This window comes from Balaenoptera ricei, chromosome 6, assembly GCF_028023285.1.
Source record: "Balaenoptera ricei isolate mBalRic1 chromosome 6, mBalRic1.hap2, whole genome shotgun sequence".
Classification (NCBI taxonomy): Eukaryota; Metazoa; Chordata; class Mammalia; order Artiodactyla; family Balaenopteridae; genus Balaenoptera; species Balaenoptera ricei.
Window position 1 is genome coordinate 99,268,953 of NC_082644.1, and position 27,290 is coordinate 99,296,242.

Genomic DNA, 27,290 nt, shown 5'->3' on the forward strand with positions numbered 1-27,290 from the left:
CATTACTTGAAAGCCAGAAGTGTGCCTGCCAGGTGTTCTGCTGTATTTTTACAAACATCAGTCCTTAGAATGAAACTATGAGGCAGGTACCTAAGAGGTAAGTACCATTATTTCTATCTTACTGGTAGAGCCTCTGAAGTTCAAGCATGTTATGGGGTTTGCTGGAGATCCACAGTTTGTAAGTGAAAAATCTGAGATTTTAACCCAGATTTGTCTAACTCCAAAGCCCACACTCAGAACAACTACCCTAAACTGCCTCCCTACATAGGGACATAAGCAAGAAGTTTATGATAAATGGTAACTAAAAAAGTAAAAGGAAAATTGCATCACTACAATGCATAGAGTTGTGCAAAAATATGTCTGCATGTAGACAAAGCATTGAGAATGTTTGCTGTGCAAGGGCCATAGGATTAGGTATGATTTCTTCATTTTAAGTAATTTCCTTTAGTGACAGTTGCTGTATAGCTTTTACAATTTGAAAAAAGCTACCCTCTATCTGCAAAAATGACTGCCTTTAGGCCAATAGTTCTCAGCTTTGATTGATCATGAGAATCACCTGGAGGGGCTTTTAAAAGCAACCCAATGCCTGGGCTCCACCATAGATGAATAAATCAGAATCTCTGGGGGTTGAGTCCAGGCGGTGGTATTTTAAGAGAGTCCTTCCCATTGATTTTGTGTGCAACTAAGATTGAGGAACAGCTTCAGGGAGAAGCTTCACCTTCCACTCTCCTTCCAGAGAATCTAGCTGCCCCATATTCTGTGACCCCACGTTAATTAACTCAAGCTTTTCCCTCTTTGCCCAGGAAAAAGCTAGCAATATGGCTCTCCCCCCCAGTCCTTTTAGTAGATGGGCACTGAGAAGAATCTTTGGGTGGTGGAAATATTCTGTATCCTGATTGTGGTGGTGGTTAGATACATTTGCCAAAACTCACTAAACTAGACTTAAAATTGGTGAATTTTATTATGTGTAAATTATACTTCATTAAGCCGGTGTTTAAAAAGGTGTGAATTTTGGAAAGGAAGAAACAAATCATTATTCACAGAAATCAATATTCATATTGTGATTGATTAATTCTACTTCCTTGTGAATTAATTCTCTTTCTTTACATTGGTGCTCTTCTTCTCTAGTCCTGGCTTCCCTCAAATATTTGGCTAATTCTTGGCTGCCTTCTCTTCTATGACTTTAGAAACGTCTAGTAAGCTTATGAAGGTTGTAGATATGGTCCGAGTCCCTGCCTCCCATCATTGTAGGGGAGATAGGCTGAGTGCTGGTGCTTGTCATCTAGTATGGAGGTTCCTTCTCCTCCATCCCTTGAGTTTTCTAGGAAGCTGGGGCCTCAGAATCACACTCAGTGCTTCCACCTGGGAAAGATGCTGCCGTCTGTTTCTTGTTATAGGTGAAGGAGGGGGAAGGGCTATCAGGTCTAGCTGCTTCTCAAAGTGGTTCTCAATTATGGTCTTTGAACCAGCAGCCTCAGCATCACCTGGGAACGTATTAGAAATGCGAATTCTCAGGCCCTGTCTCAGATCAACTGAATCAGAAACTCTGGGGTAGGTTTCAATCTATACGTCAACCTGCCCTCCAGGTGGTTCTCAAGGTTGAGAACCACTGTCTTGACGAGTACCCCAGTTAATTTCCTGGACAATCACTCTTTCTCTTCCCTGATCCCTTTTCACAGCAGGCACTCTGGCAAGCATTTCAAGCTGAGGTTTCTTCCTTCCTGTTCCACCTTCAGTCCAATTCCAATTGCTTTCTATCATTCAGAAGTTCCCCACATTTTCTGGTGGATTGGTAGCACCTATTCTTGCTTTCTAGTGTTCCGATGGATTTTTATTTTTATTTTTAATTGTGGTAAAAAGCATATAACCTAAAATCTTAACTGTTTTTAAGTGTATAGTTTGGTAGTGTTAAGTGCCTAGTTTGGTAGTGTTAAGTGCATTCAAATTGTTGTGCAATCCTCATCACTATCTATCTCAAGAACTCTTTTCATCTTGCAAAACTGAAACTCTGTACCCATTAAGCAACTCCCCATCGAATGGATTTTTAAAAAGCATATATTTTTTTCTGTCATTAAATGGAATTTTGGGTATATATTAAGGCCAATGCATGTGCTCCGTATGCCATCTTTCTAAAAACATTGTGGTTAAATATATATGACAAAATTTCCATCTTATCCATTTTTAGGTCTACAGTTCAGTGTCATTAAGTACATTCATATTGTTCTGCAAGATCACCACTATCCATCTCCAGAACTTTTTCATCTTCCCAAACTGAACTCTGTGCCCATTAAACACCAACTCCCCTTCCTCCCCCTGCCAGCCCCTTGTAACCACCATCTACTTTCTGTCTCTATAAATTTGACTATTCTAAGTACCTCATATGAGTGGAATTATGTAGTATTTGTGCCTTTGTGACTGGCTTACTTCACTTAGAATAATGTCAAGTTGCAACCATGTTGTAGCATGTGTCAGAATTTCCTTCCTTTTTTTTTTTTTTTTTAGTTTATTTATCTATTTAATTTTGGCTGTGTTGGGTCTTCGTTTCTGTGCGAGAGCTTTCTCTAGTTGGGGCAAGCGGGGGCCACTCTTCATCGCGGTGCGCGGGCCTCTCATTGTCGCAGCCTCTCGTTGCGGAGCACAAGCTCCAGACGCGCAGGCTCAGTAGTTGTGGCTCACGGGCCTAGTTGCTCCGCGGCATGTGGGATCTTCCCAGACCAGGGCTTGAACCCGTGTCCCCTGCATTAGCAGGCAGATTCTCAACCACTGCGCCACCAGGGAAGCCCTCCTTCCTTTTTAAGGCTGAATAACGTTCTATTGTATGTATTCACCACGTTTTGTTTATCTGTTCATCGGTCAAGGTACACTTGAGTTGATTCCACTTTTTGGCTATTGTAATAATCCTGCTATGAACATGGGTGTACAAATATCTCTTCATGTCCCTGCTTTCCCTTTTTTGGAGCATATAGCCAAAGTGGAATTGCTGGTGCATATGGTAATTCTAGTTTTAATTTTTGGAGGAATTGCCATGCTGTTTTCCCTAGCATCTGCTCTATTTTACATTCCAACCACAAGGGTTCCAATTTCTCCACATCCTTGCCAACACTTGTTATTTTCTCTTTTTTTATCATAAATGGGTGTTGAATTTTGTCAGAAGCTTTTTCTGCGTCTATTGAGATCGTATGGTTTTTATCCTTCAGTTTGTTAATATGGTTTATCACGTTGATTGATTTGCATATATTGAAGAATCCTTGCATTCCTGAGATAAACCCCACTTGATCATGGTGTATGATCCTTTTAATGTGCTGTTGGATTGTTTGCTAGTATTTTGTTGAGGATTTTTGCATCTATGTTCATCAGAAATATTGGCCCGTAGTTTTCTTTTTTTGTGACATCTTTGCCTGGTTTTGGTATCAGAATGAGTTTGGGAGTGTTCCTCCCTCTGCTATATTTTGCAAGAGTTTGAGAAGGATAGGTGTTAGCTCTTCTCTAAATGTTTGATAGAATTTGCCTGTGAAGCCATCTGGTCCTGGGCTTTTGTTTGTTGGAATATTTTTAATCACAGTTTCAATTTCAGTGCTTGTGATTGGTCTGTTTATATTTTCTATTTCTTCCTGGTTCAGTCTCAGAAGGTTGTGCTTTCCTAAGAATTTGTCCATTTCTTCCAGGTTGTCCATTTTATTGGCATATAATTACTTGTAGTAATCTCTCATGATCCTTTGTATTTCTGCAGTGTCAGTTGTTACTTCTTTTTCATTTCTAATTCTGTTGATTTGAGTCTTCTCCCTTTTTTTTCTTGATGAGTCTGGCTAATGGTTTATCAATTTTGTTTATCTTCTCAAAGAACCAGCTTTTAGTTTTATTGATCTTTGCTACTGTTTCCTTCATTTCTTTTTCATCTATTTCTGATCTGATCTTTATTATTTCCTTCCTTCTGCTAACTTTGGGGGTTTTTTGTTGTTGTTCTTCCTTCTCTAATTGCTTTAGGTGTAAGTTTAGGTTGTTTATTTTAGATTTTTCTTGTTTCTTGAGGTAGGATTGTATTGCTATAAACTTCCCTCTTAGAACTGCTTTTGCAGCATCCCATAGGTTTTAGGTCATTGTGTTTTCATTGTCATTTGTTTCTAGGTATTTTTTGATTTCTTCTTTGATTTCTTCAGTGATCTCTTGGTTATTTAGTAGCGTATTGTTTAGCCTCCATGTGTTTGTATTTTTTACAGATCTTTTCCTGTAATTGATATCTAGTCTCATAGCGTTGTGGTCTGAAAAGATACTTGATATGATTTCAATTTTCTTAAATTTACCAAGGCTTGATTTGTGACCCAAGATATGATCTATCCTGGAGAATGTTCCATGCGCACTTGAGAAAAATGTGTATTCTGTTGTTTTTGGGTGGAATGTCCTATAAATATCAATTAAGTCCATCTTGTTTAATGTATCATTTAAAGCTTGTGTTTCCTTATTTATTTTCATTTTGGATGATCTGTCCATTGGTGAAAGTGGGGTGTTAAAGTCCCCTACTATGATTGTGTTGCTGTCTATTTCCCCTTTTACGGCTGTTAGCATTTGCCTTATGTGTTGAGGTGCTCCTATGTTGGGTGCATAAATATTTACAATTGTTATATCTTCTTCTTGGATTGATCCCTTGATCATTATGTAGTGTCCTTCTTTGTCTCTTGTAATAGTCTTTATTTTAAAGTCTATTTTGTCTGATATGAGAATCGCTACTCCAGCTTTCTTTTGATTTCCATTTGCATGGAATATCTTTTTTCATCCCCTCACTTTCAGTCTGTATGTGTCCCTAGGTCTGAAGTGGGTCTCCTGTAGACAGCATATATATGGGTCTTGTTTTTGTATCCATTCAGCCAGTCTATGTCTTTTGGTTGGAACATTTAATCCATTTACATTTAAGGTAATTATCGATATGTATGTTCCTATTACCATTTTCTTAATTGTTTTGGGTTTGTTATTGTAGGTCTTTTCCTTCTCTAGTGTTTCCTGCCTAGAGAAGTTTCTTTAGCATTTGTTGTAAAGCTGGTTTGGTGGTGCTGAATTCTGTTAGCTTTTGCTTGTCTGAAAAGCTTTTGATTTCTCCATCGAATCTGAATGAAATCCTTGCTGGGTAGAGTAATCTTGGTTGTAGGTTTTTCTCTTTCATCACTTTAAGTATATCCTGCTACTCCCTTCTGGCCTGCAGAGTTTCTGCTGAAAAATCAGCTGATAACCTTATGGGGATTCCTTTGTATGTTATTTTTTGTTTTTCCCTTCCTGCTTTTAATATTTTTTTCTTTGAATTTAAATTTTGTTAGTTTAATTAATATGTGTCTTGGTATGTTTCTCCTAGGGTTTATCTTGTATGGGACTCTCTGTGCTTCCTGGACTTGGGTGAATTTTTCCTTTCCCATGTTAAGGAAGTTTTCCACTGTAATTTCTTCAAATATTTTCTCAGACCCTTTCTTTTTTTCTTCTTCTTCTGGGACCCCCTATAATTTGAATGTTGGTGCATTTAATGTTGTCCTAGAGGTCTCTGAGACTGTCCTCAATTCTTTTCATTCTTTTTTCTTTATCCTGCTCCCTGGCAGTTATTTCCACCATTTTATCTTCCAGCTCACTTATCCGTTCTTCTGCCTCACTTATTCTGTTATTGCTTCCTTCTAGAGTATTTTTCATTTCAGTGATTGTGTTGTTCATCACTGTTTGTTTATTCTTTAGTTCTTCTAGGTCCTTGTTAAATGTTTCTTGTATTTTCTCCATTCTGTTTCCAAGATTTTGGATCATCTTTACTCTCATTACTCTGAATTCTTTTTCAAGTAGGTTGCCTATTTCACCTTCATTTATTTGGTCTTATAGGTTTTTACCTTGCTCCTTCATCTGTAACAAATTTTTTTGTTGTTTCTTTTTTTTTTTTTTTTGATGGGTGGTGCTGTATTCCTGTCTTACTGGTTGTTTGGCCTGAGACATCTAGCACTGGAGTTTTCAGGCAGTTGGATAGAGCTGGGTCTTGGGTCTTGGTGCTGAGGTGAGGACCTCTGGGAGACCTCACTCCGACTGATATTCCCTGGGGCCTGAGGTTCTCTTTTAGTCCAGTGGTTTGGACTCGGGCCTCCCACCACAGGAGCTCGGGCCCGACCTCCAGCCTGGGAACTAAGATCCCGCAAGCTTTGTGGCGCAGTAAAAAAAAAAAAAAAGAAGAAAGAAAGAAAAAAGAGCAGTACAATATCAAAGAATAAAAAACAAAATAAAATTAGAAAGATAAAAAATATATTAGGAAAAATAAAGCTATAACTGAAACAACTGCAACAAGGTAAAGTAAAACCACAGCAGAAAAAAGAAAAAAAAAGGGGGGGGCGGGTTGGGGAACAAGCCAGAAGGAGAGATCACTAACAAAGTATAAAGAATAAAATAAAATTAGAAAAATAAAAGATTTACTAGGAAAAATAAAAATATAAAAGAATCAACAACAATGAATCAACAAGGTAAAACATAACCCCAATCTAAAAGAGGAAAAAAGAAAAAAAAAAAGCCTCGGCTCTTGGGGCGGAGTTTAGGTGGGGGGTGGAACTCAGGCAGGGGCAGAGTTTTGGGTGGGGCGCGACCTAGGGGGGTAGGGGGAGTGACATTTGAGCATGGGGCGGGGCCTAGGCAGGGTGACATTCAAGCGTGGGGCGGGGCCTCTGCTGAGGACCTGCTCCCGGAAGGAGTTAGGCAGCATGTGGAATGGAGCGCCTCTGGAGTGTGGAGTTCCAGAGTTTGGAGGTAGGGACCTGAGTGGGGTTTAGGCCAAGCACGGTTGGAGGGGGTCTCAGGGGGGTCTCCGAGTGTAGAGGTGGGGCCCTGGGTGGGGGTGTAGGGGCAGGGCTTGGGCTCTGCACAGCAGGAGGGAGGCTCTGAGGGCAGAGGATTAGGCCCGGGAGCCCAACAGGCTCCCCGTGCCCAAGTGGACAGGGAAAGCACTGGCCTCGTACCCTTCTGTTCCTTTGCGCCCCTCCCCCACCATCTCCCCCAGGGTTTCCCCTGTCCCCGCTGGACCCCTAACTATGGGTGGGTCCCACTGGGTGTAGGAACTCCTTCCCTCCCCCAGCTGCCCCTCAGGGGTGCCGGTCCGGAGGTCCGGCCTTTACTTTTGCTCCCCCTTCCCTCCCTCCTTCCCACTCCCTCAGGACCCCCGGCGGCTGGAGGGGGTCTCGGTGGGCAGAGGATCAGGCCCCGGATATCAGCAGGCTCCTGGGGACCCAAGTGGGCAGGGGAAACCTGGCCACGCTCCCTTTTGATCCTCTGCCCTCCCAGTGGTCCCCCAGTTTCCCCCTTCAGGAGTGGGATCCCTTCCCCTCCCCCAGCTGCCCCTCAGGGGTGCCAGTCCCGTCCCGCCTCCACTTCTCCTCCCCCATTGCTCCCCCCAAGTCCCACATCCTACCCGGTCCCTGGGGGTTCCTCCCATCCCCTTAGGTGTCCGTGGTCCCCCACTGGTGCCTGGTAGGTGCCCCAGTTGTGAGGAGACGCAAATTCCGTGTCCTCCTAGTATGCCATCTTGACTCCGCCCCCTCTTTTATTTTTTTTATGATAGCCATCCTAATGGATGTGAAGTGGTATCCCATTGTGGTTTTGATTTTTTCTTTTTTTTTAATAAAATTATTTATTCATTTATTTTTGGCTGCATTTGGTCTTTGTTGCTGCCTGCGGGCTTCTTCTAGTTGCGGTGAATGGGGGCTACTCTTCATTGCGGTGCGCGGGCTTCTCATCACAGTGGATTCTCTTTGTTGCGGAGCCCCGGCTCTAGGCGCGCGGGCTGCAGTAGGTGTGGCACGTGGGCTCAGTAGTTGTGGCTTGTGGGCTCTAGAGCCAGCTCAGTAGTTGTGGTGCACGGGCTTAGTTGTTCTGTGGCATGTGGGATCTTCCCGGACCAGGGTTTGAACCTGTGTCCCCTGCCTTGGCAGGCGGATTCTTAACCATTGCACCACCAGGGAAGTCCCCTGTGGTTTTAATTTTCATTTCCCTAATTATTAGTGATGTTGAGCTTCTTTTCATGTGCTTATTGGCCGTTTGTATATCTTCTTTGGAGAAATATCTATTCTAGTACTTTGTCCATTTTTGAATCAGGTTTGTTTTTTTTTTTTTGTCCCCGAGTTTCAGTAGTTCTTTATATATTCTGGATATTAATGCCTTATCAGATATGTAATTTGCAAATATTTTCTCCCATTCTGTTGGTTGCCTTTTCACTCTGTTAATAGTGTCCTTTATTGCACAAAAGGTTTTCATTTTGATGTAGTCCAATTTGTCTATTTTTTCTTTTGCTGCTTGTGCCTTTGATGTCTTATCCAAGAAAATCAGAGCCAAATCCAGTGTCATGAAGCCTGATGTTTTCTTCTCTCTATGCAATCTTGATCTAGCCTCTAATAGCAGTTTCTATTTGTCTGCTAGTTAAACATAAATATCTATCTTTCCCCCACCCTGCCCTTGTCATTAGCATGACTGTTTAAAACCTGGCAGTTTTGCTATCAATCCACAATATAGATACAGCTGCTCTCTGATGAAAGGCTAAGACAAGGTGGAGTAAGTTCTGAATGACCTTGATCTTAACCCTGATCACAGTGAAAGGGACCGGGGAAGAGTAGACCAGGTGTTTTTGGAATCAAAAGGACCTCACCCCAAATCTGCCTGTCTCTGCCACTGCTAGTTGGGTGGTTTGGGGCAAGTTCTGCCTCTTTGAGCTTCAGTTTTATTTTATTGTTCATGTTTAAAATGGGGATAATAATACCTACCTTGAGGTGCAGTTGTGAGAATGACAGATAATGTGTATACATGTCTGGCTCTTGGAAGCTGGGAGCCCTAATTATTAATTATGCTGTGTTAGACTTGGTTGTCACCCAGTACATCTCCTCTACTTGACCACTAGCCCGTGAGCACCTCCAGGGACCGGTGTAGCACATCTTCATCTCTGGATCCCAACACTTGGTCCCAAGCCTAGTCAGTGGTAGGACCTCTGCAGGCCTTTGTTGAGTGAATGATTTGGAAGGTGAAAAAACATTCCCTTGCCGCCAGCCTGAAAGCCACATCCCTGTCATGGCACATGGGTGTGAACTTGTGAGTCTGAGGATTCATGTGAAATACATTCTTGCTCTTGGAATGTATTTCTTTCCACATATGGATGCCAAACGATGTCCAACTTTTCCTCTCTCCTCTTCACTGCTACTGTGTTTTGTTTACTTTCCAGGTGAAACTGATCCTGCATCCCAGAGGGAATTTTGGAAGAGGTTTTGGTGGAGGTGAAAACCAAGTGCCTGAATGGTTTTATTGCTGAAAGTCCTGAGTCTGGGAAACCTCTCAGTCTTGGGGTTTCCCTCAGAATGAAAAACAAGGGGAAGCTGACTGGCAGGTACACGGACAAGACAGAGATCTTTTGAATTCCCGACTTTATCAAAGTTTGGTTTGATAGATTCTGTACAGTTCTGTTAGGTTACATTGAATTTGGTACTTAGGTGAGTATGGAGCAGATCAGATTTTTGTTCTGGTTCCATTCAAATTTTTATTCTCTGTACAAAGTAATACCATTGGCAACTTTAAAAAAGTTACAGCGTGCAGTGTTTCTTGACATGGTAAAGTGACCAACATTGAGACTGAGGAAATACATGTATTAATTTTGGATCATAGTTCCTTTTCTAAGCCTATTTTTGGACTGCAGTTTGCTGTCATCAACACCAAATTTTCTTCCTCGGTGAAGTATTTTCTCAAAGACAAGTCTTTATGAGTAATCATCAGAGAAAGGAAGCAGGTTAATTTTACTTTGAAAGCTCTGTTGGGTGCCAAAGCTGGTAGGGTGTGCAAAAATACAGGCTTGAACTGTTTCAGAAATGGATTTTAAAAGAATTGTGGCTAATGTTTTTCATCCCAGTGACTATTTCTGAGTTCAAATTTAGTGGAAGATGATTATGATTACTTAACAGAAACATGATCAGACAGGTATTTTATATCCTGGTACGTTCTTTATGCTCTCTCACTGGGCCAGCAGACCCCATATGTCTAGTTTCCACGGTCTAGACCCTCCCTAGTGTTGTCAGCCCACCGTTGACAACGTCCAGTTTAAAACACAGATCTGACTAAGTCATGCTCCTGCTTAAAAATCCTCACTAGCTATCCCACTTCTCCCAGGATAAAGTCCGAAGACATCCCAGGCTTGTGTGAGCTGATCCTCCGTTGAGCCTATACGCTTGCTTCCTGGCTCTTTCATAGCCTTTTTAGAACCCTTCACTTATTCACATAACAAAAACTTAGCCATTTCAAACTAAACGAGTTAGTGGCATATAGTACACTTACAATGTTGTGCAACCACCACTATGATCCAGTTTCAGAATATTTTCATCACCCCCAAAGGAAACCATGTACACATTAAGTAGTCACTCCCTATTGCCCCTCCCCCAGCCCCTGGCAACCACCAACCTACTTTCTGTGTCCCTGAACTTATCTGTTCTGGACATTTCATATGTATAGAATCATTGTGTGGAATATTGAATGGAATCATGTATAATATATGACCTGTGTGTCTAGTTTCTTTTATATAATACAATATTTTTGAGGTTCCTTTGTGTGGTGACAGTACTGTATTAGAAATTCATGCCTTTCTATGTTTGAGTAATATTCTATTGTATGGATATAGCACATTCATCTGATGGTAGACATTTGGATTGTTTCCATGTTTTGGCTATTATGACTAGTGCATGCACGTATGTGTATTTGCTTGAGTACCTGTTTTCAATTCTTTTGGATATATACCTAGGAGTGGAATTGCTGGGTCATATAGTATTTCTATGTTTAATGTTTCAAAGAATTGCCAGACTGTTTTCTTCCCTTTTCTCTCGTGTTTCTATAATACAATATATTCAAGAAAATTTCTACTGTAGTACAGGTATAAGATACCTTTAGTTATAACAGGCTGTATATGTATCTGATGGCAGGGATTAGGTCTTATTTATTTGTGAATCTCCAATACCCGGGACAGGGCTGCACAGAGAAGGTACGCAAAAAATGTTTGTAGAATTGGATTGACTATAGAGGGATTATATGCAGTTTTATCCTTGAGGAAGATGTGGTGTATGTGGTAAGGCTGTGAATATAAGTGATGGGCTAAGTGGAGATAGGGGGGTGGGTGAAGTGAAGAAGACCCTCCCTACTCCTTTGGACAAAGGGAAAGGAAGACCAGTGTGGTAGAACTAGTTATCCATAGACCTGGCTTCTATTGCTGGTTTGCCTTTAACTAACTCATTATAATTTTCTGAGAAGTTCAGTTCTCCTCTTTGTCAAATGAAAAGATTGAATATTTTAGTGATATTCCATTTTTTGGGTTTGTTTTAAGCAACGGGAACTGTTTTATTCATATGAACTCACTGGTGGAAGCCCAGTATGCCTTGGTGGGGGGAAGGGCAGAGTTCAGAGCAGGGCACAGACCAGAATGTGGGGCAGCCCCTATCCCTGCAGCCCCAAGACCTTGGCAGGACCCTGAGACTCAAGGTCCCAGCACATTCAGTAGCTCTGAGAGACCTCTGTTCTAGAAAGGTCAAGGAAGCATTAATGCACACAAGTACATATTATTCTGCAAAAAAAGAATTTTTTCCAAACGATAGAGGGGAGCTTAAGGATTGAGACAGCAACTTCAATGGGAAAAGAACAAAAGATCTGATGAAAAATTACAGTGAGTAGTATATTTGGTTAAAAGGGGGTCCGCAACCTCCTTCTCACCTCCTCGTACTTAAAAAGAAAAGATGTTGCAGGTTGACTTCATGAGCAGAATTGTCAAACATTTGTACTCTCCTAACTGAATGGTTTCCTGCTCCAGGAGAGCACTTCCTCTGCAAATGTCCTGCCTGGTGTCATAGCTGAACGTGTCGCTGGGCAGGCCTGGTCTGGTCCTTACTTTCTGGGTTTCCTTTTTTCTCTCTCTCTCTCCTGGCAAAATGTTTTGAAAACATGACATTTACACTCCACCCTCATGTTATCTTTTCTCTCTAGTTCTTTGCTTTTGAACTAGCCTTGAACATTGTGAGGGTTAGCTGAGGCCCCCAGACCACTTCCTGGCACGCCTATGGCATCAACAGGCCATAACCTCTCTCTCCACCGGATTGCTGCTGATGCTTGGCTTGCTTTGGTCTTGTTCAATTTTTTATTTCTGCTGAAGCTCATTTTTAGGCAACACTTCTGCAAATATACTGCCTGAACCTCAAAATCTCTTCTGTTTATTCAGGTTGAGGCACAGAAGTCATTCAGGCACTGAGACCGAAGTTGGTTTACACGGATGTCTGAATTAGCCCCCAAACCATGTTGTTTTTATTGTGAATGTCCCTACATGTCATCATAGAAACACAGTTCAAGCAGTGTAACCACAAACAGTATTCACATTCCACTATTAACCCTCTTGTTCATTTTTTTTTTTTTCTTTTTTTTGTGAGGCTCTTCTGGAAATTCTACAACTTCTTTTAAAACAGATTTTCTGGACAATGACTGCCCCTTTTGGTGGTAGAGCCCTATTATAAAAATAGAAAGGAAATTTACTTTCAATATCCCTCTCATTTTACTTGCTTAACAGTTGCTTTCACTCCAAAATGGGCATGAACGTAAACACTGCAGTATTTTCACCATTTCTTTAAATGCTTTTTAAGAAAGGGAACTTACAGTTTTCCGGAGGATACCTGTATGACGTTAATCCCTCTTGCTCCACCATGATGCTGTGGGACTAGTGGAGGATTGGATGCCGTAATCCTTTAAATATCACTTCAAAAATGATTTAGAAAAGCTAAAGTCTGTCTTGTAAGCCCCAGAACTTGTCTCAGATCTTACCTCGATCAACTTCCAAAGTATAATGCAACGTGATTATGTTCCTCTGGGGAAACCTGTGAAACAGGTCTTTGAGCTCCATTGGATGTGTCAGAGTTTTAATTGATTGTTTACCATGTGTCTGCCCCCCCCCAATAGCAGTGCTAAGGACAGGACGTGTTTTATGGGAACAGTCACCCAGAGCTTAATTTGTTGTTGGGTAGTAGACAAGACTATTTCCCAATGAAATTAAATCTGTTTCGTGCCCTGAGAGTTTCTTCTTGATCAAGTGTGCTCTGCTGATTATTGAGAGTGCAAACCTTGATAGCCTCCAATTAGCACTGATGAGATTCCAGGGAAAACTTACTCCCTGTTCCTTGCCAGAAGAAAAACATTTTGGTTGAGAAGAGGTGTGCCACAGAACTCTGTTCCTTGAGTTCATTTTCTTTTCTCTTGCTTCTTGGATCACAAGACAGGGGTGAGCCACATGCCCTTATTACAAGCCATATAAAGTACCTCACATATATTATCTCATTTTGTCCTCATGATAACGTTGCAAAGAGGGCAGGCAAATATCATTATGCCCATTTTACAGATAAGAAAACCGAGTCCCAAATAGCTTTGCAACTTACTTAAGGAACCACCAGTAATAAGCACCAAGCAAGGACTAGAAAGCAGATACTCTTTTTAGTAATTACCCTCTTTTTTGGACAGTAGCCAAGACTGCTCTACCTAGAGCTTACTGCAGTGGAATTTCTGCCCCCCAACACAATTCGTTTATTCATTCAATCAACAAACACTTGCAGTGAGTATGAATTTGGGGACTCAAAATTCAGATCTGCAAAACAAAGGTAGATTTATTTTTAAACTTCAAGTAAATTCTCCCTTGGGTCCTCATTCCTCCTGGCGGCAGAAACTTGTCAATTCTAGGTTTTCTCTGCCAGCTCAGGGAATTTCCCCCTCCTCCCTTTTCTTCTGTAGTTGTATATAAGTTCAGGCCATTGGAAGGTTTGTGTGAGTGTGTGACAGTGTGTGTGTTAATGGAGATGGTAGACGCATAGGGCCTTCTGGGGTCTTGTTACTCTGATTGCTGTTGAAATGTGTGGCCCATCTGGTCTTCCAACATTTGGTAAATACTAGCATTTATTGCTATGTGATTTTTTAAAAACCCTGCTCTTGAGGCATCTGTAGAACTGCTGGCTTGCCTTCTTTCATCTAGCTTCTATGTCCTCCTTGTAAGTATGAGAGACACTTGGCTGCCCTCCTGAGCTACTCTGAGGATTTGGGGGGATTTCATAGGACTCTCTCAGGCCTCTTGGTCTAGCCTTGTCGTATGTCTTTTTTATTCGAAGCTTCTCCCTCCTACCCTATTGTGTGTGGGAGTGGGGAGAGGACACTGTCTCCCCACCTCCTCAGGTATCACCTGGTGTGAGGCACAGCTCTCCTCTACCCCTGGATCTACCAAACTAACCTGGGGTGTATCTCATTTCCCTGACTACACACATATCCCCTCACCCTGGCCTTACCCAAGGGAAGGAGGGAGGATGGGGTGAGGGGCATAAACAGGGACATTCTCCATCATCCAAGTGTCTGCTCTGCTGTCCAATGCTCTCCTCTAGAGCAGGTAAATTTTACTTCCTCTGGGGCAAGGGGTGGGATGGGGGTGGGGAGGAAGGATTAGCACAGCAAGTGTTCATCCAAATCTATTATCTCTGCCAGGAGCTCAGCTTTTGAAGGTCAAAAGTTATGAGTTAACTATTTTCATTCTCTCTTCCTTGAAGCAGTAAAGGTGGAATGTCTTAGCTGTCTAGGCTGGGGGGTGAGCAATGGGGTACACATAACTCTGTGTGTGTGTGTGTGTGTGTGTGTGTGTGAGAGAGAGAGAGAGAGAGAGAGAGAGAGAGAGAGAGAGAGAGAGAGAGAGAGAGAAGCTGTTAATGCCTCATAATATTACCCTGAGTTTGGTCATTTTTGCCTAACATGTTCCAGATTCTCTGCCAGATGGGAAATATAGAGGTGAGTAGACTATATCCCTTGCCTAAGATGTTTACAGCCTAGTGAGAAAGGCAGAGACAAGGAGCTTGGCCCTAAGGCGAGATGCAGGCTGAGAGTGGTGTGCACTATTTAAACCAGTGTAGTGTGATGGCTGATTGGAAAGATGTATAAGGTGCCACTTGTACCCTTTCCCGAAGACCCAAGCAAAGACTTTACAATTCTACAGTTTCCCTGTTATCCAAACTATTTGGTGCTCACCACTTTGGGTAACTGATCTGAACTAAGATTTAAGTGGAAAGCAAAAGGAAAATTAATAGTAAAACAATTATAATTTTGTATCTGTGATCTCACAGGACCTTCTCCACCTCAGTGAGAGCTTGTAGGGTTATCTCCACGTGGCCCATATAGAGCCAGGGTTACTTAATAGCATCTTCTAGGTACCACTGCAAGCTGAGAAACATTAATTTGGCATTATGAAATAATCTGAAGCCGGACCCAGCTTCTGGTTCTGGTGGGCGTCTGTCTGTTGGCTGTTGTGCTACGTGTCTTTGGCTTGTGAGCGGACGGTGGGCAGGCATCATGGATCAGGTAATGCAGTTCGTTGAGCCAAGTTGGCAGTTTGTGAAGGACTCAGTTCGGCTGATTAAAAGATGCACCAAACCTGATAGAAAAGAATTCCAGAAGATTGCCATGGCAACAGCAATAGGATTTGCTATAATGGGATTCACTGGCTTTTTTGTGAAATTGATCCATATTCCTATTAATAACATCATTGTTGGTGGCTGAATATCTTTTAAGAAAAGTGTTTTTCATCTTGGGGATTGGTGAACAAGTAAGGATTTGAGACGCTCATGGAGTAACAATTTGCCTGTATGTTTTGTGTTTTTCTTTCATTTTTTTCTTCCAAGATGTTTTCTATTTGTAAATTAAAATAATTTCAAAATTTATAAAAAGCAGTAATTTCAACTTTTACTTCTGTTTTTCAAAAAAGCCTAAAAGAGAGTATGTTCATTACATAGAGCAAATTCCCTCCTCTTCTTTCATCTTCTCTTTTCTCCTTCTCTCTCTTCCTCTTCCCTTCCTATTTGTCCTATCTATCTGTCTGTCTATCTATCTATCTATCCATCCATCCATCTATCCATCTATCATCATCTATCATCCATTCATCTGTCTCATGGCCAGCTTTGCTCTTTTCCCAGTCCAAATCCCCACCCCAGATCTCTCAAACTGAGCTGGCATAGTCTTTTGGAAAAAAAAAAATAAACATTTTCAACCATTTCCTGTTTTAGTTTCCTCTCTTTCTCTTTCTCCTTTTCTTTTTCCTCTCCTTCCAGTCCAGTAGCAACCTGTCCTTTTAAATACAAATCTAAATATTACTTTAGCTGCATATTATAGATCTAGAAAAAAGTCTGGTGAAGGCAGAATGATCCTTAGCACGCTGGGGGTGGAGGTCGGGGTGGTGGGTTGATGGGAGAGGTAGAGGGAGAGCCAAGGAAGCAAAGACCGTTTTCCTCAGTGCATGGAGAAGGTGATGTATTATTATTTGCAAGTCTATTTTTTTGATCCTTGTCAAACTCTTTTACAGATGGAGAAGCTGAGGCCTGGAGAATAAAATAAGCTGCCCAAGGTCGCACAGCTGGTAAGTGACAGAGCTGTGGTTTAAATTCGGATCTTTGACATTAAGTGTTCTTCCTACTCACAAGTGGAGTAAATTCCCGGTTTCTCCCATAATTCAAGTGAGAGGAAAATTCAAATAACAAAGATTCTCTCCCTACCCCTCAAAAGTAGTAATGGAGAGGACAGTTAATGGAAAAAAGATGCCAGGTCTAGCATGAGAACTATGGTTTGTTGGTTCTTTGATATGGAGATGGTAATGGCCACCCACTGCCAGAAGTGAGGCAAGAACCAGGAGAGGCAACAAGATGGAGGGAACTGAAGGCCTTGTGAATTAACAGTATTGGAATTACATGGGTTCCGAAGTTTGTGTTTTAAGTGTCAGCCACAGGGAAACCTGAGAGATCTGGGTTACTGCTGAAGAAAAGTATGTTACACAGTGAGAACAGAAAAACCCAGTACTGTTTCCTGATTACTGTATTGTATATTACATGGACCTTATAAAAAAATTAAAACATATAGCAGAAAGTGAGCAGCCCGTGTAATACCCCAACTCACACACCCATAAAAGTCATAAGAAAATCTTCATATTTTTTCTATACAAATACTAATATGGTGGTAAAATAGCAGAATATCATTCACAATCTGTATGAAATCTTGCAATCATATAGGTTCCTTTACCTTTACCCCTTTATGTTATAGGTATTGTGGTGATTACATCTACATACATTGAAAATGCCGTCAGACAACTCTGTCATTACTGCTTTAAACAGTCATACGTATTTTAAGGAGCTTAAGAGATGAAAATTAGTATACATTTACTCAGATTTTTACCATTTTTGTTGTTTTTCTTTCATTCTTAAAGTTCCAAGTTTCTCTCTGGTATCAGTTTCCTTTCGCCTAAAGAATTTCCTTTAGCATGTATTTTAGAATCTGTCTACTGGTTACAAATTCTCTTAGATTTCCTTCATTTGAGAATGTCTTTATTTCACCACCTTCATTCCTGTAAGATATTTTCACTGGATATAGACTTCTGGGTTAACACTTGTTTTCTTTCAGCACTTTTAAAGATGTTCAACTGTCTTCTGGACTCCATGGTTTATGATGAGAAATCAGTAGTCATTTGAATTATCTTTCCTCTAAAAATAATGTGTTGTTTTCCTCTAGACTCTTTCAAGATTTTAAAATATTTTTTTCTTGGTACTTAGTAGTTTTATTATGATGTGTCTGGGCATGGTTTTCTTTGACTTTATCTTGATTGGGCTTTACTGAGTTTCTTAGATCTGTAAATTGATGTCTTTCACCAAATTTGAGAAATTTGGGCCATTATTTCTTCAAATGTTTTTATGTACCAATATCTATTCTTCTGGGACTCCAATGGCATGAATGTTAAACATTTTGATCTTGTCCCACAGATCTCCATGGCTCTGTTCATTGTTTTTCAGTCTTTAGTCCCTCTATTATTCAGATTGGATAATTCCTATTCATCTGTTTTCAAGTTCACTGACTCTTACCTCTATCATCTCCATTCTGCTATTGAGTCCATCTAGTAAATCTTTTATTTCAGATTATATATTTTTCAGTTTTAAAATGTCCCTTTTAATATAGTTTCTATTTCTCTGCTGAGAATGTTTATCTTTTCATTCATTTTAAGACTATTCTCCTTTATCTTATGGACCATCGTTATGATAACTACTTTAACATCTTTGCCTGATAATTCCAACATCTGGATCATCTAGGAGTTGGCATCTTTTGTCTTTTCCCTTGAAATTTTCTTCTTTTGTGTATGCTGGGTAATTTTGGATTGTATTCTGAACATTTAAAATATTATGTCATGAGACTCTGTGACCTATTAAAATCCTCTGGCAAATGTTGATATTTATGTTTCAGCAGACCTTATTAGGTTCAAACTGCAAAATCTGTATCCCCTTCTGTGGGTGACTTTTCAAATGATAGTTTTCAAACTGTTGCTATGGTGTTTTGGGTCTGTCCCATGTTTGTGCTGCTTAGGGGTTAATCTGAGACTTGAATGGTGGTTTAAATCATAATTCAGTTCTCAAAGACTTTTCCATGGTGCTTTGTATCTGTCTTGTGCATTCACAGCTCAGAGTTAAGTCTGGGCCTTGTGTAGGTTTCCACACAGAATTAGAAAATTCCTTTTTCTGGCTCTTTCCTCTCCAGGATTCTTCTCTGTGATCTAGCCCATAGAGAACTCATGATCCTCTGCTCAGAAAGATGGGGTTTTACTTAGGGTTTTATCTGTCTGTATCCTTGCTGCTATAGCACCCCTCCATGACTGGGACCCACCCTCAGGGCAAAGAAGCAAGAGAAAAAAAGAGAAAAAGAAAACAGGGATTCCTCACATACTTTTGGGAGTGCAGGGGCCTCTTTCCCCAATTATCCTGGTCAGAGAAACAGAGTTCCTATTGGAGTTTCAGCTGCCTGCACTGCCACCACACAGTTCCATGACTGGGGCTTGTCTTCAGGTCAAACCTGGGGAGCTCATCCCTGGACAGGTTGCTGCTGCAATTGTTTACTTCCCTTCTTGTCTCTTCTGTTTACTTTTCAGAGTCCTCAAGTAGGTGCTTTTTATATCTTGTACATTGTTTTTAGTTGTAATTAGAGAGAGGTAGGCTATTGTGGGCTTTATCCATCTTGTGTGGCACCAGAAGTTCTTATAATCCTTTTAAAGTTTCATCTTTTTACTTTTAAATCTTTGCTCCTTCTGGAATTAATTTTGATGTAAGGAGTAATGTAGTACACTTGTTGTTGTTGTTTTATTATTGTTGTTGTTATTATTATTATCCTAGGAAATCTTTGGTAGGTGAATAAATCAGGAGCCATAGTGGGAAGACCATGGGATTAGCAGTTGCATCAGTCTGGGTTCAAATGACTCCATCACTTACAAGTTCGTGACCTTGGGTATAACCTCCCTAATCTCAGCTTCCTCATCAGTACAGTAAGGATAATGAATAGTATCTGCTTCACAGAGTTGCTGTGAATATTAAATGAGATAATGCTAGTAAATTATTTTGCACGGGGTCTGGCACTTAGTAGGGGACTTAATAAATGTCAGTTATCGTGGCTATGATGATGGTGATAATTATTGTTGTTATATGAGTAACAAGGCAAAGTCATTACTCTTGAGAGTCAGGTGCACTGAAGGCTTAGGGGGATGTTACTTAGTCACAGTACATATGTCAAATCACATAGAAAGCTGCTCTCTGTCCCAGAACATGTGTGAGGTCTGAATCAGTGACATGGATTTGAGTTTGTAGGATCAGGAAATGTGACCGGGAGATGGAGAATGTTGTAGGTAATACACTGATAACTCCCTCAGTTAATGATTGTAGACAAGGAAAATGAAGAATCCTAAAACACATTTTAGAAAATGGTGTTTTTCAATTTGGAATCAGAATCATCTGGTCTACTTGTTAAGATGCAGATTCTTGGGCCCCACTCCTGACCTAAGAAATTAGAACTGTGGGCAGGGCCTGGGAATATGCATTTAGCAGGCTCCCCAGGTAATTCTTTTTCTAAATAAATAAACAAACAAACAAATAATTAATTAATTAATTTATGGCTGCGTTGGGTCTTCGTTGCTGTGCACAGGCTTTCTCTAGTTGCAGCGAGCGGGGGCTACTCTTTGTTGCTGTGTGTGGGCTTCTCATTGCAGTGGTTTCTCTTGTTGAGGAACACGGGCTCTAGGCACGTGGGCTTCAGTAGTTGCAGCATGCGGGCTCAGTAGTTGTGGCTCATGGGCTCTAGAGTGCAGGCTCAGTAGTTGTGGCACACGGGCTTAGTTGCTCCGCGGCATGTGAGATCTTCCCAGACCAGGGCTTGAACCTGTGTCCCCTGCGTTGGCAGGTGGATTCTTAACCACTGCGCCACCGGGGAAGTCCCAATGATGATGTTTCTGGATGAGATTAACATTTGAATCAGTAGACTGAATAAAGCAGATTGCCCTCCCCAAAGTGGTGGGCATTATCTAATCTGCTGAAAGCCTGAACGGAACCAAAATGTGGAGTAAGGGAGAATTTGCTCTCTCTGCCTGACTCTCTTCAAACTGGGACATCTGTTTTCTCCTGCTTTTGGGCTCAAACTCAAACCAGAACTTACACCACTGGTTTTCCTGGTTCTCAGGCCTTCAGACTCAGATTAGAACCATACCATTGGCCCTCCTGGGTCCCCATCTTGTCAACTGCAGATCTTGGGGCTTCTCAGCCTCCACAATCGTATGAGCCAGTTCCTTATAATAGCTCTCCTTATATATGTATGTATATGTGCTTTTAACTATATGTACTTTTATATATATTTAAATATATATTTATATGTATGTAATATATTTTATATGCTGCATATATATTTATATATACTGTGTGTGTGTGTGTATATATGTATATATACACATGTATATATGTAGTGTGTTTCTCTGGAGAGCCCTGCCTAATGCATCTTCCCCCCTAGTTTCTCTGTGTCTTCCTCGTCCATCACCTCCCTCCGTGCCCAAGTCCCTTGCTTTGTCCCCTCCGTCACAGCAACCTGGTTCTCAGTAATGCTCTCCCTGTCCTATCACTCACCTGCTTAGATTTCCATGACTCCCTGTGGCCTTCAGGAGGAAGTCCCAGCTTTCCTAGGCCGGCCCGGGGAGCTTTCTTACCAACCACTCCAGCCTCCGCTCCCATCACCTGCACTCACCCGTCCCTGACTCTCGGCCCTGATTTGCGGCAGCAACTTAAACTGCTTATATTTCCTGCTTCATGTTTCCCTGCTGCCTGGGATGCCGTCACCCTCCAGACGTGTCTGGTTTACCTGCTAACTCCAGTTCATCCTTTACGACTCCACTCAGTCACCACCTCCTCCAGGATAGTCCCTGACCCAACTTAGCCTGCATTAGCTGCTCCTCCTGTTGTTCCCAGGGTACTCTGTGTTTCCCTCTGTTGTTTCTCTTATCAGATGTGTTATAATTACCTCGCGTGTGTCTGTCTTCCTCATTGGGTTGTAAGCCCCTTACCTTATTTAACTTTGTACTCCTAGACCCTAAAATGTAACTGGTACTAAATATATGTTTGTTGAATGAACAAAACCAAGTTTTTGTAGAAGGGCCTCTTTAGTACCAGCTGTCAAACTCTTCTCATACCACCTACCCCAGTGGCTCAAATCCAAGTGGTTTCCAGCTGGATCTCTGCTTATCACCTCTTTCTGCTGCTTTCATGGACCCCTGAACCTTGTACTTAGTTTGGACTTTGGCTTGTGGTGCTTATTTCCTGCCTCTGCATTCTCACTTTTACTGATCTTCTGGTTTGGACTTCTGTGTCTTACCCTTTCCAGTAAACCAATGATCTCCTGTCGTCTGGGGCTACTTGAACTACAAGACCCAGCCTTCTCCGTCTCATCCATCTTGTCACCTCAAACACCCCCCTACCCCTGTCATCTTCAAATTCCATGTTATACTTCCTAGACATTAAATATTATTATAAATTTTATTTTATAATAATACCATGAGAAAAATGTCCTTCATAGCAAAACAGCAACAAATCTGTGCATTAATGTGGTTATGTGAGATTTACAAGGTGCTTTCACACAATTTATTTCATTAAATCCTCATAACAACCTTGTATAGTGGGTTATTATCCCCATTTTACAGATGAGGAAACTGAGGCTCAGAGTAGTTAAATGAACTGCTTGAGATCTCATAGCCAGAGACTGACAGAGCATGGACCTTAGATGAGATCCTTTGACTCCAGAGCTTTGAACTCTTTGGAGTTCACCATGGCATTAAAAGATGAGCTATAGCTGATGAAAACCAGATATATCTGATTGTAAGCTTGAAAACATGCCCTCTCCAAATCCATCTTCTATACTACTGTTAGCATAATTTTAAAAAACCTTAAATTCAGGTCAGATTTCTTCCCTATTACAATCCTTCAGTGGACCTTGGTTCCTCATCCAGTTACCTGGGGTTCTGTTGAACCCCTGACCTCAGTCTTACCCTATGTTTTAGCAACTCTACCAATTGCCTTGCTCTAAAGGCCAATGGTGGTCCATGCCTTGGTGTTCTTTGACCTAATTTCCCACCTATAGTACATCTGCCTTTTGCCTGGCCAGTACCTCCTTCCTTTCTAGCTCAGGTATCACCTCTACTCTGGACTCAACAGCCCCACCCCCCCATCCTCACTCTCCCTACTACCTCCTTCATAGTGTCATGGAGTGAGTCACACGCTTTTGTTCCAACACCTCTAACCATTTGTGGTGTTGTTTTCATTATCTGTCTGCCTCCCTCTGAAGACCTTTATATTCCTTCAGGTTACAAATAAGGCCCAAGTTCTCTGTGTTTACAGACACCGCACTTAGCACAAGTCCACCACAGAGTAAAAGATAGTGGATGTTTATAGAATGGATAGACAGATGGATAGTTGGAAGGGTGGATGGATTCATTTTTAGAAGGATGGATGGACAGCTGGATGGTTGGATGGATGGATAGATGGACGCATGCAATAGTGAACTTCAGGTTGCCCTTTCAAATCCAGGTCTTCTTCTTCTTCTCTATTTTCTCCAGTGGCAAAGTAATTAAACAGTTTTAGTAGAATATAGAATATAGGATTAACTTCTTTCCCCCTTAGAATAGTATACTTATTGAGCTGTAGAGGAAATACAAAGTCACCTGTATCAGCCCCCTGCCTTCACACCTGTCAATGGGCCAGTCATTTTATTCTTAGGTTATATTAATAACATTCCAGTTGGTAGAAGGAACCCCTTATACTGAGCACAAGTACGCCTCCCTGAAACTACTGCACTTGGGTCCAGTTTTGGCTTTTTGAGCCAATGTAGATGAATAATTCCTTTTTCACAGGGTAGATTTCAACATATGAGATCATGGCCTGCCTTATTCAAGACTCTGCTGCAAGTGACAGAAAACTCAGTTTAAACCAGATAAATAAAAAGGGACAGTTATTGCCTCCTGTGAGCCAACTGCAGAATGGTAAGGATGGAGCTGTCCCCACAGTTGACTGGCCCCAGGCGCTCCATCTCTCCATTTCTCAGCTTGTCTTCTATTTGTGTTTTGCTCCATTATTTCAACTTCTTCCACATGGCTGGGAATCCAAGTACCACCATCTCTACAAACACATCCTTTAACTTACAATCCAAGGGGGAAAAGGCAGAAACCCTAGGGCAGGGCTTTGACTGGTCTGGTTCAGGTCACATGTCTGTCCCTGTGGCTAGAAGTCAGGGTACTGCACTTGAAACTGAAACCATGCACCTCAGATTGGGACTTGAACCCCTGTGACCGGGACTCGAACCCGGCCAAAACCCACAGTCTTCCAACTGAAATCACACAGCTGGTTTCAGGACTTAATGAATTTCAGGTTCTTGATGTCTCATTGCAGCAAGAATTCATTGAGGGGCAAAGTGATAGGTAAGAAGTGGATTTATTTAGAGAGAAACACACTCTGCAGACAGAGTGTGGGCCATCTCAGAAGGTGAGAAAGGCACCAGGGTATGGGGTTGTCAGTTTTTATAGGAGTGGGTCCTTTCATGGGCTAATGAGTGGGGGGAGTATTCCAATTATTTTAGGAAGGGGCGGGGATTTCCAGGAGTTGGGCCACTGCCCACTTTTTGATCCTTATGATAGGTCTTGGAACTGTCATGGCGCCTGTGGGTGTGTCATTTAGCTTGCTGTTGTGAGCGTATACTGAGGCTCAAGGTCTAGTGGAAGTCGACTTGTCTGCCATCTTGGACCCATTTGGTTCTAATCAGTTTATGTCATGTCCTTGGGCTATGTCATTCTTTCAGAGGTTGTGCCCTGCCCCCTTCCCGCCTGTTTCAAAACCCCCCTCCAGAATCACAAGGAATAGGAGGAGCAGGTCCTCTACAAAGCAAGGGAAATAGTTACCAGAATAAGGAGGCAAAGGATTCTGGTTAGACCAAAATAGGACATCTGCCACACCCTGCGTTCCTCTTACCTTTATACCTTAAGATTTTGAAATTTGAGATTTGAGTGCAGCCCAGACCATCCTAGATCCCCACTGGATATGCTCAAGTTTGTCAGTATCCCACTCACAATGTGACCCTCTTCCCCCAGTGGAATCCTGAAGAACGCACTGTACCTCGAGTTATCTGATCTGCACAGGACACAGCAGACTCCTTGGGTTCCTTGTTCTGAACATGACCATCCCAGTGCCAGGCGTATAGTGCGTACTCCAGAAATAATGAATGCATAAAAAGATAACCATGATTCTCAAGCCAATCCTGCCTAAACATTTCTCCCAAAGGCTAATAAGGCAACTGTTTTGCAATTGGTAAAATATAGCAAAAGAGACACAACCAATTGCACTGAGAATGAGGGAGCATGTGGGAGGCTATGGCTGGGACACCTCGCCAGGTGCGCCTGGCACCCCTGCTTGGAGGGACGGCTCTGTCCTCCTCTAAACTTTCAGTTCACTGGAATGAGCTGCTCCTCCCCAAAGGCAGCAACACGGGAAGCTGAAGGTATTTACAGAATAAAAACAAAACCCAAAAAACTGCATGTCCTTTTCCTGCCTTTGACTTTGGCTTCAAGGGACAGAAAATTCAAAATGACAGTGACTTAAATATGAAAGACTGTCATTTAAACCAAGTGCAGAGGTAAGAGGTCAAGGCTGGAATGGCAGCTCCACAGTCCCTGGGGACCCAGATTTGCTCTTGTTTCTCCACCATCTTGTTGATCCCAAGTTCCCACCATCACGCCACCATTCTAACAGAAAGCAGGAGGAGATAGAGGAAGGAAGAGGGTGAAGGTATGTTCCAGCAGTCTCAAGATTTCCAGAAAGCTCTCCTAACACTTCCATTTACATCTCATGGTTGGAACTTAGCTCTAGCTATGAGCGAGGCTGGGAAATAAGGTTTTTATTCCAAGCAGCTTTGTACTCTGTTAAAGCCAAGGGCTCTGTCACTATGTAAGAGACAGGAAATGGATGCTGGAATGGGCAACCAGGATCTCTGTCAACGCTGCCAGGAAGGAAAAGCTGATTCTAAAGTGTGAAGGCAAAGGCAGGAAAATTAGAACGTGTCCTGCTGTGGTCTGGGCTACAGTCCTGGTAGGGACTTTGGAGAGGAAGCCTTCAGTCCATCAGTCACGTTGCCAGAGCATCTTCCGTGAAATTAACTAGACCAGATCCAGGAGGTGATCTTGGTTTCCTGTAACTAAACTCCCAAGCGTGATATGCAAGGCATTCTGCACCTGCCCAGTTCTACCTCCTTTGTATAGCAGCAACCTGCCACTCTCCTGCACTTGGACCACACCCAGCTCCCTGTCATTACTAAACATGCTCAGGCCCGTTCAGTTCCCCTCCCTCCACACGTGCAGTTCCTGGTGCCTGGAAAGCACTTTCCTCCCCTCCTTGCGTGAAAACTCCCAAACACTGAGCTTTCGAGTTGAAGCTCACAAGGACTTCCTCCATGGGTCCCACCATTCCCTCCTTTGTGATTGCTAGAAGCCTTCCTCAGATTTCCTTTGCTTTCTCGTCTTTATCTGTATGTGTTTTCCTCATCACCGACCACCCTATTTAAAACAGCAGCCCCCATTTTCCCTCTAGACCCTTATCCTGCTTTATTTTTCTTTGTAGCAATTAACACCACCTAACATTTTATGTATTCATTTTTTTCCATATGTTATTGTCAGTCTCCTCCCGTTAGAAAGTAATGTTTCCAAACTCCTGGAAGAGATTTAGCTTAGGGATTTCATGGAAAAATTGGGAGGGGGAGTTTCTTGGGATTCTCCAAATCATGTTATTCCTCTAAAAAATCTAAAAAATATTTTTTCATAACTTTACTTGTTTTAAAATGATAATGAGTGACTCAAATAATAAACAGGGAATCAGTTTTTCTGTGATACAGTTATGCCAAAATTTCAGAGATGTTCTGTTTAAAAAACCTGACGTATTAAACAAATACAAGGTTTGTGAATCATGAACCAATGTGTTGTGATGAGACTACATATTTCAACAACATACAAAAATGATTTCTACCTGATATTTTTGATAAAGGATTAAAAGAGAACATTAACACAAATTAAATACTTTTTTATTCGTTATATGACAAATATTCCAGGTATAAAAATTTTTTCATGTTGCTTTGATTTGGTTGAGTTGTTAAGAGTCCAGAAGCATCTTTAAGTTGGGTACATGTTCCTTCATACATGCTCATTTCCTTAATAATGAAAATATTATTTGAGCTGCCTACTTTGTTCAGCTCAAATATTGCCTCAGAGAGGCCTCCTCGGGCGGCATGGTTCAAAGCAGTAGCGCCCCACCCCTGTCTTCTCTTTCTCCCTGCCTCCCTTACCAATAGGAGGTAAGTTCTAAGAAAAGAGGAGTGACCATTTGTAAGTTGCAACCAGGCCCTCAGAACTCTACAAGTTCAATGTGAGTCCATACTGCAAGTGGGCCAACCCTTAAAATATTAGCAGTAGCAATAGTAAGTAGCAATAGTAATAACAGAGCTATTTCTTTTTAGCTCTTATTATGTACCAGGCGTCGTTTAAGTTTTTAAAATTAATGGTTTCTACAGGAGTAGATAGGATTATTATCCTTCGTTTTATTGAGAAGGTCCCAGAGAGGATAAATAACTTGCTCAAGGTCATGCAGCTAGTAAGTAGGAGAGCCAGGTGTTGAATCTAGAACACGTGCCTCCAAATTACATACTTTTCACTCTGACATCTTACTGCCTCCAGAACAATTTTATTCTACATACAACATGGTGTATGTTTCCAGGGGAAAGCTAGGTGCGTACTCACTGCCTCTTCCCTGTGTTAGTTAAACCACACTAGAAGAAGGGTGTGTTTGGTTTTGGGATCCACTAACTGGAGCCCTTTGAGAGAGGGTCCAGAAATAAACCATGAAAGG

General features: G+C 41.7%; 2 protein-coding genes across 5 annotated transcripts in view; both read left to right on the forward strand.

Moving 5' to 3' along the window:
- PALM2AKAP2 (PALM2 and AKAP2 fusion) overlaps positions 1-27,290 on the forward strand; it is a 624,626-nt gene that overhangs the window by 21,246 nt on the left and 576,090 nt on the right. For 3 of the 4 annotated variants that reach the window (XM_059925270.1, XM_059925268.1, XM_059925271.1), the window contains exons 2-3: positions 9,209-9,370; positions 16,379-16,432. The gene's annotated coding sequence lies outside the window, so the exon portion shown is untranslated. Of the gene's footprint in view, positions 1-9,208; positions 9,371-9,458; positions 9,474-16,378; positions 16,433-27,290 lie in introns of those variants that run through there. The other variant, XM_059925272.1, reaches the window with a different exon arrangement.
- Positions 15,373-15,579, forward strand: LOC132367933 (protein transport protein Sec61 subunit gamma-like). Its single transcript, XM_059926535.1, has one exon. It carries the CDS (start codon positions 15,373-15,375, stop codon positions 15,577-15,579), a length of 207 nt encoding a protein of 68 aa, XP_059782518.1.